The sequence below is a fragment of the Centroberyx affinis genome, unplaced genomic scaffold (genome assembly GCF_046629955.1).
Source record: "Centroberyx affinis isolate AG114_WGS23_722 - 3 ecotype Tasmania unplaced genomic scaffold, CSIRO-AGI_Caff_v1 ptg000820l_1, whole genome shotgun sequence".
In the NCBI taxonomy this organism is placed as follows: Eukaryota; Metazoa; Chordata; class Actinopteri; order Beryciformes; family Berycidae; genus Centroberyx; species Centroberyx affinis.
Window position 1 is genome coordinate 123,652 of NW_027279422.1, and position 16,349 is coordinate 140,000.

A 16,349-nucleotide genomic window follows, 5' to 3' on the forward strand; every position below is an offset into this window, starting at 1 on the left:
AGAGTGAGCACAAGCCTTTGTGTGTGTGTGTGTGTGTGTGTGTGTGTGTGTGTGTGTGTGTGAGGCGGACTGAGGGAGACACTCTCATAGGCTTTCCCAACACCCACAGCATGTTTGTCATGACCAGGCACATTCATCTACGTGGGACCAATTTTAATCAGAGTAGACTGCTGCATGGGGTAACATTGAGAGTGTGTGTGTGTGTGTGTGTGTCTATGTGCAAGAGAGAGAGAGAAAGAGAGAGAGAGAGAGAGAGAGAGAGAGAGAGAGGGAGAGAGAGAGGGGGCGGGGGGGATAATGAGATTATGACTTTTTCATATTCCAACCTTTGTGTGACTATGTTGCACATTTGCATGTTGCATATGCATATGTGCGTTTATGTGCACGTGTGTGTGTGCACGGATGCATGTACACTCCTGTGTGTAGGGAGCAGTGCACGCTATTGCTGAGCTCTCTGGCAGTAATGTGCAGATCAATATTTTTTGACGTAATGAGGAGGTGCTGAATGACAAGCCTCTCTCCATATAACACACATGTGATGTACAGTAGGCTACATGTCTACACACACACACACACACACACACACACACACACACACACACACACACACACTATACTTGTGAAGACCTTCCACTGACTACATGTGGCCCCAAAAACTTGCCTAACTTCCACCCAAACCTGAACCTATGCCTAACTCTAATTCTAACTCTTGAGTAAAATAATATATCACTTAAAATATATTATATATAAAATATTCTAATAGATCTCAAACTGGTCCTCATAATCCTGGGTCAGTGTATGTGTGTGTGTGTGTGTGTGTGTGTGTGTGTGAGAGAGGGGGTAATCAGGGGTAAGGGCCTCAAACTGAAGGGCAACCGAGGTGATACTGTACTAAATTAGACATATTAGGGTGTCACATCTTGTCCGAGGGCCCAGAATTCCTAACAGCACCAGTGCCCACAAGTATAACGATACAAATCCACTCACAAGCACGTACGCACTCAAAGAGGACAGCAGTCACATACAAACACACACACACACACACACACACACACACAAACACATACACCATGGCTGGGTCAATTGAGTCAAGGTTGGTGGCGGTGTGGCAGTGGGGAATACAAATGACTTGCCTGTGATGCAACAGGTCTGACAAATGAGCCTGTAAACCAGATTATCTGCTGTGTCTCTGCGTTATTCTGTAGCTCCCACTGAAATCAATGCCTGACTGGAAAAGCAGCAGACATTGCACTTGCGTTTGATGGTATCCACTGGAGATTCGTGTTCATTTCAAGGCTTTTTTTTTAAGGCGCAGAAGTTAGGAATACAGCGCTATCAAAGTAAACTCCTAAGCCTTGGGGTAGAACAGCCTTCCCTGAGTTCTGTTTCCTCTGGAATAATCAAGCATTCACTCCTAAATAAAAATAATGTTATTTATATATATGTTTAATTCAGAATAGAGCTGGACATTTATACTTAGAGGAGACAGGACCCAACTGGAATGGCTCCATATTTAACCTGTTTGATTGTGGTACAAAAATAATGTTGCAAAATACAATGATTAGACAATTTAGGATGTAGTCTCAGCTGGGTTCACAAAAAACAATAAAAAAAAAAAAATGTACCCCTTGTGCCCAGTTTAGTTTGGACAGTATTATTTCAGGTTTGGGGTGCAGCCAGGTTCATATCCAGCCCCTGAGTCTGGTGCTAAATCAGTGTCAACCTGCATGCAACACACATTCACATTATATAACTGGCTGTGAGTAATTTGGAAAAAAAACAGAGCTGTGTGACAATTGGAAAAAAAAGGTGTAACACTTGTCACAGGTCTTGGACACAACAACACAGGCGGCGGGGTATGGTGTCGTTCCACAAATAAACACGCTTCATTTCACCTTTAATTCCTACTTCCGTGAAACAAAGGAAAGTCATCCACAGACTCACTTGTTCTTTGTCAGAGGGACAACACAGCTCCCAGGCCCCTCCACCTACTGATAGACAGGGGGTGTATGTAGGACAGGACAGGGTTAATAAGGTCCAGACACCGCTTGTTGTTTCATCAGACTGTTAATTGTCTCTCTGCCTCCAGATCAGTGCTAAACCCCTGTGAGCCACAATAAGCTAGGCTACCACGGGCTAGATTTAAAGGAAAAAACGACAGTAAAACATTTTGACACTGTTAAAAAAACAGCTACTGGTGATGTATCTTGTATTTCTGGGCTCATTTTGTGGTTTGGTGATGCATTTTTCTTATTCCTGCGGATAACCTGGTAGATGACATGATGTCACGTCTAGATATTTACAGCGCAGCTACAAAAGAAAATGACTCAGCTATCTAAAACATCAACAGTAAACATCAGGTTTTGGTGTCAGTCCCTCAGAGTCAAAGAGCAAGATCTTTTTTCTAGACTCAGCATTTTATACCTAAGTTCAACAATCATACAGGGAGAAATCCATAGTAGAAGAGAGACCAGAATGCAATGCAGCCACAAGACATGTTGCGTTTTGATTAAGTAGTGCAGCCGGGTTTGTAAACACGAATAATCCCATTTTCAAGCTATTTATATATCCATACACCCATCTTTGATTGAAGTAACACGTTTGTGTCCGTTCTCTGGGTGTTGTCGCAAGTCATTCTGGGAAATGTAGGAACTCACTGACTGAAGTAGAAGTAGATGAGGCAGGTTGAGGGAAAGTGGGTTTACGAAAAAAGTTAATTACAACACTTCATCACAAAATAACTAACATCAGATTGATATCTAACAGTGTAAGAGTACCTGATGGTGGATTTTGCCTTTAAATTGCTTAATCTTGGTGAGTTAATCAACAAACAAATACACAACAGAATTTATATAAACAGAAAATGAACAATATTTGACCACCTCTAGCCTAATCTATGGTACTCATTTATCTGGTAGTATATCATTCTGTTAAACTCTGAATTAGGCCTCTATATGAATGCTCACCTTGGATTATGGCAAAAGGGAGAGTAAGATCATATCCTGTGGTATTGATAAATGCGCCATAAACACAAAGTATCCTGCATTTACCCATGGGTCCAATCACTACTGGCACTGGTCACAAACTGTGTTACTGTTGCTGTGCGCTTTGATTCAAATGAGACTTATCCAGGCACTCGTTGCCAGTTTAATCAAAGTTATGACCTGAAAGAAACACGGAGGCCATTTCTATAAATACAGCAAAGTGGGCAAAGCACACAGTTTGCAAAGATGGATTGACGAGGATGTCTTTCAATGGTATTTTAAATGGAATGGGCCCCCATGAGCAGCAGTAGGTAATGTGACTTTAAATTAAATAATGTAACGACACACGCTACACACTGAACATTGACTTTATGGCTGTCAAGTGAGGAGGGGAGAATTGATTTGTTGGAAAAACTCAATAACACCACTAGTGGAACTTGATACTGGGAATGGGACCAGGAGCAAATCCAGTTCCCAGTATATAAATTTCTCCCCCCGTCGCCCACGGTAACATAATATTCTAGTGGAAACGTTGGGAGGAGGATATTTCATAGACTCTATAAGCTTTGCTCTCCGAGAATAACTCAGTATTGTGTCATCTGGGACCACATCATCATAGAGCTTTATTAATTGATGTATAGACTTGGTTTATGATTTTTTCCCTCCAGTGCTTAATAACGACCCCGACGCTGTCATATCGCGATCGTCCCCAAGGCGCTCATGGCAATAACATCCATAGATCGATCATCAGTCACCCGGCCCTGCTTAGAGAAACAGGCAGAGTTCCCAGAAGGCCGTTGGCCGTCAGCAGCGATGGACGCCCGCGTGACCGGCGGCGAATGTTGAGTGTCACTATTCATCTTGCCCTCACAGGATAAAAAAAAAAAAAAATCAATCCGTCACAAACATCAGGATCCAGAGAGAGAAAACGGCAAACGGCTTGTAAATCAGGCAACATCACCTACGGAAAAGTCTCAGGCTGTGACTGATGTGGCAGAGGAGCAAAATGGGGACAGCAGGTATGATGGAGAGAGCTTTTACCGAAAATATCTTTGGTAACCCTTCTGTTAGAGTCATCTTAAGTACTAGATATTTACCTGATAAATACATGGTAAGAATAGTTAGTGACCAAGTAATTACAGCTGTAACTCATTAGGTAAATAGTTAAATCTTAAATCCTAGGAAATTAGGCTACACAGTGTTTAGAAACACTTTTCTGTTACCCATCAATTCAAGCATCATTCTTGTATGTTTCATTCTGTACTTTTAACAAATTAAGACAATACTTTCCTATAAAGTAGCTTCTTAACATAGTAATTGTTCATGGCATCCTGGTAATTCCATGGGAACAAACGACACTTTCCTGTACAGTCCAGGTAAGTATAAAAAAAACTTTTCCAAGTAGGTAGAACCATCAACAATTGCTATGTAAAAAAGCTGATTTATATTAAAGTATCACCTTAATTCCTAGAAAGTACACAGTTAAACTTGGGCAATTGATAATATAAACCTTCATGAAGAATAAGACAGTTCCTGGAATGGATGGTAAATAGAAAAGCCATTTCTAAGAAAGTGTAGGCAGGATTTATGCTGTTAAACTATGCTGCTAAATACTGATTCTAAGTATTTACCTACTTACAGTAGTTACAGCTGTAATTACTTGGTAATTTACTATTCTTAGCATGTATTTACCTGGTACATACCTAGCACTTAGGCTGACTGTAAAAGGAAGAGTTACCAACATCTTTGTTGGGAGATATCACTTGGTGGTGCGCTGTCAAACCACATAGCCTCAACACCGTTGTGAGCACCGATGGGATTTGTAGTATGAACACAAGAAGGTTACAGTCTGTGATTGATGTGGCAGACAAGTAGAATGGGAACAGAAGGTATGATAAAGAAAACTTTTACTGAAAACTGTTGTGCGATGGGATCTGTATCTTTTTTACTTTAACCTTCACATTGACTCAATTCACACGGGGAGCGGCCCGATATAACCTCAGTCTGTTTGCAGCTGGGGCGTGCCTTGCTCAAGGGAATGTCGACTAGTTGATGAGGGAGCGGAAAGCATTTGCTGTTTCATTTGTTGTTTCATTTTCCCCACCTAAGAGACACACACACACATGCACACACACACACACACATATACCGCAGCTGAGTTCATACAAGGTTGCTACTTGAAACTATTTATCATTGGCACTGATTTATGTTCTCACTGTGAGTCAAATATGGCCGAGGTGGAAAAGATTTGATTACATCTCGGCACAGTGGAGCGCCGTCGTGTCCCAGTGCAATGTACAGTAAATAATGTACAGTTTGGGGCAGTCAATACTTTGGGCTCATTTAAGGCTGTGAGAGACTGAGAGAGAGAGCGAGACGGGAGAGAAAGACCACGAAAGCGAGAGACAGGAAGAGAGACAAAGCCGGTCACTTCCCCACTAATGTCGCAGCATGTATGTTTCATGAGTCGTGTTCTGGGTGTCTTCCTTTCCTCCTCGCTCCCTGCCTGTTTTTACACTTCTAACAGCCATCACATATCCAGAGAGAGACGGAACTGACAAGCTCAGCTCAGCAGTAATTGGCCTCCTCGCAGATGACACTGCAGATAGACAATGGGGAGAGAGACAGGAGAAGCGGCTGCTGCTCCATATTAAACAAAACGGGGAGACCTGATCCTCGCCGAGGTCCGCTGACATGTGGAGGTAACTTGCCCCGCGCAGGTTTTCTTTTTCCACGCGATTCAAAGGCTAGAGCTGACAGCGGCTAAACTGTTCAGAGAGAATAATGAATTAGTTTTAGTATAATGTGAGAGGAGGTGTTGATGAAACGGATAAAAAATAAACCTTGACAGAACCTGGCATTTCAGAAGCCAGAGTCAGCTTGAGCAACTCGGAAGCTATATTTGAAACCCCTGTGTATGCAGAACCCAAAAGCCTAAGCCGTGGTGACTCTTTCATGAAGGAATAGCCTAGAGCTAATTCATGCTAATTAAGAAATCTGAAAAATGTTGCAAGAGCAATAATGATTTTGAACCAGTTTACCTTAAATACATGACTTGATTTTTTCACTCTCCTCTACAACAATTAGCTATTCTATGTACACACAAAAAGTCAATTGGCGAAAAAGCGGAATTGAATCCAAGAGTCACTGTCTGAAAGCCGAACCCGAGTTGAGGAATCGTCTCTTTTGGGGTCGACCCTCTGCCACAAATATTGCACACATACCGTACATTGAGGTGCTGCTCATACACCAACATGCTTTATTATAAAATGCTGGAGAATGTGTTGTCTTCTGATCATAAAAAGATTTAGCTGTAGGCCTATATCGCTAAAGACGTCACTAATATTGCAGAAGTCAGGTATGCAAACTAATAGACAAAGAAGTAAGTTTTGTCGCGGTGTGACATCATCAAAACTCATTTGCATATGAAGAGGATTATGGGAGCTTAAAATTAAAGTTAAAGTTACATTTTAACAGCAATTTTACCTTGTTTTTGTTAACTGCTTAATAAAGATAATAAAATGTCTCACTTCTACTTGCTCTGAAGCTGAGTTGAATTCAGCTCTTGAAGACCATGGTGCCATGACGACCGTGCCATGGTAAAAAGAAGTGCAAGTTGTATTGTTGTGAAAATCCCTTTTGTATGTTAACGTGTTTTGATGACATTACATGATGAAAGAACTTCTGGGTTCCTCATATATTAGCTTACATAGACTGCTACAATACAGTGATGTTTGATGATATATATAGCTACACCTTTTTATGATGGTAAGACAACACATACTCTAACAGTTCATCATAAGCACATTTTTACACATAGAAGCAGTGCTTCTCACTCTCCCTATACACTCATCGAGCACTTTATTAGGAACACCATACTAATACTGGGTAGGTATCAGCTTTCAGCTCAATGTCAACCGGCTACCAAAGTGACATCGGCTTTAAGGTTCGATGTGTTGTTTGTCCATTCTGAGATGCTTTTCTGCTCACCACAGTTGTAAATCTTTGTTGTAAAATCTTTGTTGTAAAATCTGAGTTACTGTAGTCTTTCTGTCAGCTAGAACCAGTCTGGCCATTCTCCCCTGACCTCTCTCATCAACAAGGCGTTTCCGTCCGCAGAACTGCCACTCACTGGATGTTTTTTGTTTTTCACACCATTCTTGGTAAACTCTAGAGACTGTTGTGCGTGAAAATCCCAGGAGATCAACAGTTTCAGAAATACTCAAACCAGCCCGTCTGGCACCAACAGCCACGCCACAGTCAAAGTCACTGAGATCACATTTTTTCCCCATTCTGAAAAAATGTTTTTTGATCATTTTTGATGTGAACATTAACTGAAGCTGCTGACCTGTATCTGCATGATCTTATGCATTGCACTGCTGCCACATGATTGTCTGATTGGATAATTGCATGAATAAGCAGGTGTACAGGTGTTCCTAATAAAGTGCTCGGTGACTGTATGTAATATGCTACAAGCTATGTTTGCAAGTGGATCAGTTGGTAGCCTAACATTAACATTCTCCATAGAGATGAAGGCAGCTGATCAACTAGGAAGCCACAGAGCTGATACCATATTCAAATAAAGTGATAATTAATTAGGTCTATATTTTGTATCACCAACACAAATGCACCATGCGGTGGGCTGCTCCTGTAAAATGATTTGTTAGCATTGTGGCTAACAGATACCACTGCTGCCATGGCAGCGTGGCAGCGTCTTCTGGTGCATTAAAAAAAAAAAAAAATCTGAGTCCATTTCACTTCTCAGTCCCTGCCCTGATGTGGCGTTGATGTAGTGATAGGGGTGTGTCTCAGTCAGGACCTCCCAGGAGGTGGGTGGACATCTGCTGCCTCCGAGGCCCTGTCACATGGAATTACAGACTTAATCAAGTCCTCTCTGTCTCTCTCCATCTCTCTCCTCTACCTCTTCTCTGTCTCTCTCCATCTCCTTCCCTCTTCTCTACCTCCTCACTCTGTCCGTCTCCATTTCTTTCCCTCCCCTCTACCTCTTCCCTCTGTCTGTCTCTTTCCCTCTCCTCTACCTCTTCTGTCTTTCTCCATCTCTTCCCCTCTCCTCTACTTCTTCTCTGTCTTTCTCCATCTCTTTCCCTCTCCTCTACCTCTTCCCTCTGTATCTGACTCTCTCTATCTCCCTTGCCTCTTCTTTTCCCGCCTACATCGTCCCCTCTCCTTGAATGTCTTTCTTCCTCTTTTCCTTCCTTAGATCCCATCCTCCTCTCCCTTTTCTCCTTGACTTTCCTTTTTACCCTCTCTTACCGTCTCCACACCCCCCTCCTCCCAACACCACACCTTCCTCCTCTCCAGCTTGTAGGTCACAAGGAGGCGATCCAGCCTCCTGTTCCTGAGTCTTACTTAAACTTCAGTTATGTCAGCTGGCCCGCAGCAGAGCTGTACCAAAGCCCCAGGGATCCAGTGACCTTAGGAGCGCACAGGGAGGAAATGCAACATATACTGTACTGTAAGCGGAGAAACTATTTTGGAGGAAGCAAAGAGTGAGAGAGAGATAGAGAGAGAGAGAGAGAGAGAGAGAGAGAGAGAGAAGGAGGGAAACAGAAACAGAAAAGCAGGAGAGATAGAGTAGACATAGAGGGAGAGGCACAGAGAAAGAGATATCAAGAAAGGAGGGGAAATTACATCATATATCAAAGTGATGACGGACTAATACGAATATTGGTTATAAGTTGAGTATGACTGTAAAAAAGGTCTGCCCTTGTCCTTTAATAGGCAGATAGTTCATCAAACTATTAATGGATACAAAGCCAGACAATGTATTTCCATAACAATGGACTTATGGTATCATGTCACCACAGCATTTCCCAATAATTTAGTTTGATTCAGGTATACATTCGACAAATAATTGCTAGTATAAGTAAGTCACACACTGGCAACAGTTTGATGTAAAGTAAATAGGCAGTTTTATCTGGCTAAGCATGTTCTTTCATTGTGCTTTTGTTCCTCATACGCCACCGTTTCTTCCATTTTGATCTGTTCCCTAGTTTGCCAATTCATATTCTCTACCGAGGGTGACCTTTTTCTCTGGCTCTGTTACTTCAAAAAGTTATAAAACCATCAATCTCCCAACAGTTTGTTGCTCCTGCTCTTCTATATTCAAAATGAGTCATTAATGCAAAAAAAAAAAAATGAAAGGAACTAAATGATTACCTCTAAACAGTGTTTACTCACCCCAACTGAATTTATTTATCACCACTTAGGCATAATGAAAAGAAAAATGACTTTTTCACCTTGTTAGCTAAATCATCATATCATAATGTACTGTTTTCTTGTGACTTTAAATGCAAATTTGATATATCAAATATATTTTGTATGTGGCTTCAGAATGAATTCAAATAGTGCCTTTTCCATGCTCATGGTTGGTATATGCTCTAAGAGAGTATATTATTAAATCCACCACACTGATGATAACATCACCTGAAGCTCAGTAAAATTATGGAAAACCTTGCTAACTCAATACCAACAACTGAATGTGTTCACAATGCAAAAAAAATCACAGAAAAAACACTCAAAACTGCCTGACAGGAGAATGTGCTGCAGAACTGCTGCTGTGAAGTCCACACACACACACACACACACACACACACACACACACACACACACACACACACACACACACACATACACACACACAGGACAACCACAACAACAGCCACAATGAACTGCCGGCATCCCCTCCAAGGAAAAGCCCATCACAATTCTACTAATCCCTTCCCCAATCAACCCCCTCCAAGTGTCAACCCCTGATAAGCCCCTTAGCCAACCAGCCACCACTACACACACACACACACATACACACACACACATAAAACACACACATACAAACCACCACTCTCTCTTTCACAGACACAGACACACGCCACCCTCTAAGCCCCACACTCCCACTCACCCATGGCAAAGAAAGGGATCCCCAGCAGCGTGGAGTTGAACTTCCCGTCCGATATGAAGAAGATCCCGGCGGCCGTCACGTTGGCGATGCAGATGGTGAGCACGCCCAGCAGGCCCAGGAACGGCTTCCCCCTCAGGCAGTCCCGCATGGAGCTGGAGATGGTGGCCGCCAGGAGCACCAGCACCAGGCTGACCAGCACCTCCCCCTTGGCCAGCACGCCCGTCTGGTGGAAGTCCCGCCACAGGCTGAAGGAGGTGAGCGACTGGATGTGGAGCTGGTCCGGCGCGTGCGGGGCCTCGGCCGTGGACAGCCGGCTGACCAGGGCGCAGAACTCGTTCTCCCAGCGCTCGGCGATGGCGTCCTGCACCACGGGCCCATGGTTGCGGAGGTAGTAGGTGATCTGGACGGCCCGGGCGAACTTGACCTGCTGGTCGCGGCTGTTGGGCGAGAAGGACACGCCGCCCAGCTGGTGGCCGATGAAGGACACGCGGCCGTCCTGCAGGGGTTTGGAGGGAGAAGGGAAAGTGGAGTCGGGGGAGATCAAGATAGATTAGCTGTGATACAGGGGCAGGGCAACATTTACAGTGTCCGACAGTAACTTTGGGTCTCACCTGCCAAGGGCTGATAAACTACAAAAGTGTACCTGCCAAGAATAAAAGCCAAAAACACCAGCCAAAACAATTAGTAAACATTTATTTTTCATAGAAATATAGCAGCCTACCCCTTTTCAGTAGGGATGTGACGATATGCTTATCTCACAATATGATTTGATACGTGATATGGGGTTCATGACTCAATACAATGATGATACAATGTAATAAATAAAAGTTCAATGACAACAAAGCATGACTGTGCAAAATTGTGTTTATCTCTGAGACTTTCTAGCGATGGCATCGGCTTGCTAGAACGTAAACAACAATTTAAAAATGTCATTACAAAGTGCAAATAATATAATTTGGATGGAGAGCTTGTGAAATTGTGATGGTCAATCCATCTTGTTTGTGATTACTACAGCAGAATAAAATGCAGCTAATATCACCATTCACTTTTTCTGCCACACAATACGCATCATCACATTTTTGTATTGCGATATAGTGAATTTCGATATATTTTGTCCAATCCCTACTTTTCAATGTTATTTGATATATAGACTCAGGTACTGTGTGTTAATTTAAAACTTGCTCTCTCGCTTACACAGTGGATCAAGTTTGTAATTCATCATGAAGTGCAACATAATTCAATATGACTGAAGCACTCCACTGTTATCGTCTCAAAAAGTTACCGGAGTGTGGGGGGGGGGGTGACCTTTATTGATTTATCCACCAAACACAAATTTTACCGGCATCTGGCGCTTGGTGGGTGTTAATTTCTAACCCTGCTTACAGCTGTGGTCAAATACACGAGCAGATGGGTGAGACTGCAGCACATATCGACATGTTGCAGAGGCGTTGCACAGTAATGCTTAAATGAATTAAATTATACACAACACAAATAAGACTCCACTGTGACAAAAGTTTGGAGGTGATGTAATTGGGCAAAGTTGCAGCGAGTGGGGAAGTGTTCGATATGGCAACTGAGACGATATAAGAGCAGAAGTCTGTAAAGAACAAAAGCAGAATTAAGAATATGGTTTGTCTTAATTGTTGGCAAAATCTCTCATATGTATCAGCTGGGAATGCTGCCTGTGTAGCACTGTAGATGTGTGCAACGCAGCTAGTTATGATAGTGGATGTTTTTAAATAGTCTTTCAGCAGTGTGTGAGCAGGAATACAGCTCGGGGTGAAGGCACAGTGAGCACAGGATGTCTTATATACACCAGTGGTTCTCAACCTGGGGTCCGGGGACCACCGGGGGTCCTTGAGGGGGTTCCAGGGGGTCCCCAGCAAATTGATAAATTGTTAAACTTCACCATTATTTCATATACAAGAAGTGAACACAATTAGAGAATGTAGAACAATGACTATTTTGATCATAGTTTCTCTGTTATCTCTCTACCTACAATACAGATAGTCATGGAATCCTGGACAAAATCATATCTGACAATAAAAATATTTTCAGATTTGCATCCGAGAGACAAAATCTCATCAAATGGGGGTCCATGGCCCTAATGCGTACTAAATTAGGAGTCCGTGACATGAAAAAGGTTGAGAATCACTGATATACACTACCAGTCAAAAGTTTAGACACACCTGATTGAATGTTCTATGTTTTTCATTATCTTAAAGACATTTTGATCTAAAGGCTTATGCTTAAATGCTTGAAATCAGTTTTTTTAGACAAATATAAATAGTGAAGTTGATGCCTATGTATGAATTTCTTTCCAAAGCTTTTGCCTTTCCATCAAGGCAAAGGGCGGCTACTTTAAAGAATCTAAAATATAAGATAGTTATTGATTTGTTTAACACTCTTTTGGTCACTGCATAATTCCATTTGTGTTATTTCATAGTTTGAGTGATGTCTTTACTATTATTCTAAAATGTGAAAAATAGTAAAAACTACTTATAGATCAATTGATTCTTTTCTAAATAAGTGCTACGGTCTACCACAGTTTTAAAAATACAATCTAGCTCATGAATTTTAAAATGTTAAAGTCAGTGATACACAAGTATTAAAGCTGTAGACTTATCCCCCATGCAGTCTTTCAGTTTAAAACATATCCAAACATTGGCATAATAAATGTTTACCCAGTCCCTTTAATCAAAGGATGCAACACACCCACAACAACACTGGGAGCTGAATCTGAACTCTTGCACGACATGGTTTTGTTTGTGCAACCGGAACAATGTCAACTTTAATTTGCAGCTTATTGTAGATGTGACTTATCTTCTTATGAACAGAATAATCCATCACAATCAAACAGTCACAATATGCCGTTTCACAGTGGGGAAGTTGATATAAATCTCATGTTTCTAGATAAATAAATCCCCGTTATTGTTCGCTTCAGTTTTAATTAGCAATTTACTGCAGTGGGGAAAAAAATTGGATGACAAGGAGTTATTCAATTTTTCCACTATGGCATTATGCAGGCAGTAGGATGGCTTAGTGGATATAGAGGCTGTCCTGTAACCGGAAGATCACAAGTTTGATCCCATGTATAGTTTTCTGTCAAAGAGTACATGAACAACACTCTGTACCTGCTCACTAATTGTGAGTCACTTTGGTGAAACGAGTCAGCGAAATACCTACAAATGTAATACATATCAAGACAGTAAAGGCAAGATATCTTTAAAACTGCACATTGTTTTTGTGGTATGTATTACTCTCACAAACACAATCACAGTGCTCGATATTTGTCATTTCACAACAGTATACAAGTGTGTTTATGTAATGTAACCGCACAGCAATTGCTTAGGGAACTGAAAAGGCTTCAGCTCTCATTTCACTTGTGTAATTGCACAAATCTCAAATTAATCTACCACATTGACTTTCCAACTTCACTAAAGCATTTCAAATGAAGTTTAATAATTACAGCATACTGCTTTGTAAAATAGAATTGTACATCCTCCACTGAGCCAGCACAGGCTCCGGCGATGTGTTAACACCACCATAAAATCGTTGTACACACATGCAAGTCTTTGATGCTCTAAAACAGTGTTTCTCAACCTTTTTGCATATCAAGGACCCTAATTTAGTCCACAATAGAGCCACAGACCCCCATTTGATGAGATTTTGTCTCTCGGACCCATTCTTCTACATTCTCTAATGATGTTACCTTCTTGTAAATGAAATAATGGTTAAGTTTAACAATTCATCAATTTGCTGGGGACCCCCTGGAACCTCCTCCAGGACCCCTGGTGGTCCCCAGACCCCATGTTGAGAACCACTGCTCTAAAAGACTGAATCATGAAACCCAGTGAAGGCAATGATTTTGATATCACCTGAAAAGTGCCTGTGCAGTTGCAGCTATTCAAAATGCTCATGGTTGGTTTATCATACCATGACAACTGGGATATAAATGGGATATGATAGAGTGACAGTGGAAATGTAATAGAAACAGCTGACATCAACCTATCCACTTTCTTCTGTATTTTAATTGGCAGCAACTGTTAGTAAGAAAAAAAAAACAGAGCTGGAGTGCAACAAGATGCATGATGCATACTGTGCGTGTGTGTGTGTGTGAGAGAGAGAGGGTAGGTGGGGGGGTGGGGTACCACACAAGGAGTATGTGTGTGTGTGTGTGTGTGTGTGTGTGTGTGTGTGTGTGATATCCCCGAGAAGTTGAGTGATATGTGAAGAGGAGGGAAGTGACACCTCTTGAGCTTCCTGAGAGAAGATGGAGGAGGCTGACAGGAGAGGCAGGTAAAGGTGATGCAAATTATTTGAACTAATTTAAAGGGGAAAACCACTTAATTCAATACTTAATACATGTTATTCTGGTTTTCTAGGACAACCCAATCAGTATTTGTGTATATGAACATCTCTCTCTCTCCCTCTCAAAGCCAGAAAACGGAGAACTAGCGGAAACTACGATGACATCAACATGTAAAATCTGGGAACCGCTCCATAGGCAATGAATGGGAGACTCATTTTACTTTACTGTAGGGGTAGCCGGAATATCTGACGTTTAAATATCAGGAAATGTATCTCTTCATGGGCAGTAACGCCCCTGGGTGCTCTCGCCGTCATGTTTGTCATCTTTCGAAATTCATTCTGTGTGGAGCAGCTCAGGATTTCACATCTTGCAGACATCGCATGTTCAAAGCTTTATTATTAGTTTTGTGTTTTCACCGAGACAAATTCCTAAAGTGATTCTAATTCAGATTAACTAAAAGGTTTTATGGTAAATTTCCATGGCTCATATAGAAGACCATGTTACCAATCATGTACTGTACAATAACCATTACAGCCTTATGTGGCGTTAAAGCCACCGTTTTTTCTCCTACATTCTTTCCTTGCTGGCTTTCCTTCATTCATCTAGCTAGTCATGCATCTATCCATCCACCCATCCATATAACCATCCATCCTCCCATCAATCTATCCATCTATCCCTCCATCCGCGTGTTTTAGCCTGAAAATGTTTGATGAGGAGTTTTAACGCGGTTTCAGGAGAAGAGCTTTGAGGATTCAAATGACCGTTTTTATCACCACTCGCTCCAATAGGGCAAGCCAATTATTGACCTGCGTATATCAAAAGCCATCAGCCAATTCCTCTGCCCCGTCTACTGTCTCCTCCAATCACATCCAGTCCTCTGCAGCCTTTAAACTGTCACAGACACGCTTCCGCATATCAGCTGCGTTCCTCGCATCTCATCGCCGCCGCATTCACCTCCTCAGTTTTATGATTTATTAAAGAGAAGGGGGGTGTCTCATAAAGCATGCCCCGACCTTAGCTTGACATTGCCATGCAGCATACGAAACCAAACTGCCCAATAACTTAATCCAATCTAGCACTCAATTTCGCCATGCTCTCGCGAATGTAACCAGAAGCTTGATCTTGTCAAACACAATATTATTAGTATCAGAATAAATGTAATGCAGATAGAACACCGCACCTCAGTCTTTAATATAATATAAACTCACACTGACCATCAGAGCTTTAATCTATGACATGTAAGGATGATATTTAACCTCAGATTCACATCACAAGCAAATCAGGCATCCAGGCACCAGAAGTCCACATTTCCATGAAGTTGGCTGAAGTTGTGTCCCTTCTGTCAGTGTGGAACAACTCAATTTCTGGGCCGTATTGTCCATCAACAGCAACTAATCGCATACCAGTGCTGCCATATGTCCAGCCTGTTGGAACACCATTGGCACTTCAGCTAGCAGTCAACAAGCTCAAATCGGCCATCGGACATTTAGCGCAGTGATGCGGTGGCTGGATAAAGCTTTTCTCCAGAAAAAACCCACACAAAGTCTCTCACACAGAAGCTGACAGGTATTTCTCACATTTCTCGCATCTCAAAAATCTCTTTATGTCGCAGTTAAGTTCTGCTGCTGCTGCTGATTTTCTGCACATGCTGTCATTGCCTGAATCCATACGTTTTGGCACATTTCCATTCATACATTTCTTAATATGTTTGAATGTTGGAGTTGTTGGTTGTTTATGTTTATATCACCCCATTTGCTCTATTCGGGTTTTATATCCTATTCTTCTTTGATGTATCCTAGCACTATTTGCAGCTGCGCCGGCCCAATTTCACCCTGGGGATCATTTAAGTTTCATCTAATCGAATCTAATTTCACATGTGAGGTGAAGTGTTTCAGTTATTACAACACATGCTGGGATAAGGAGGGTGGTGAAGAGAGTAGGGAGACTGTCCCGCAACTGGAAGGCCTGGATTCAAACCCCTATTACAGCAAGCATCCGTCCTGCTGAAGTGTCCTTAAGCAAGACATTGAATATCCTCTGACCTGCCTTTAGAGGGGGACAGGCGAAAAGAGAATTTCCTCTGTGGGAATCAATAGGATATTTAAAATAAAAATAGTGAGTAATGTGAGAAAAC

General features: G+C 41.9%; 1 protein-coding gene across 1 annotated transcript in view; it reads right to left on the reverse strand.

Moving 5' to 3' along the window:
• The window catches only part of ptchd4 (patched domain containing 4), a 31,723-nt gene that overhangs the window by 11,942 nt on the left and 3,432 nt on the right, over positions 1 to 16,349 (reverse strand). The window contains exon 2 of the mRNA XM_071520683.1: positions 9,904 to 10,399. Coding sequence (XP_071376784.1) covers positions 9,904 to 10,399 — 496 coding nt within the window. The remainder of the gene's footprint in view (positions 1 to 9,903; positions 10,400 to 16,349) is intronic.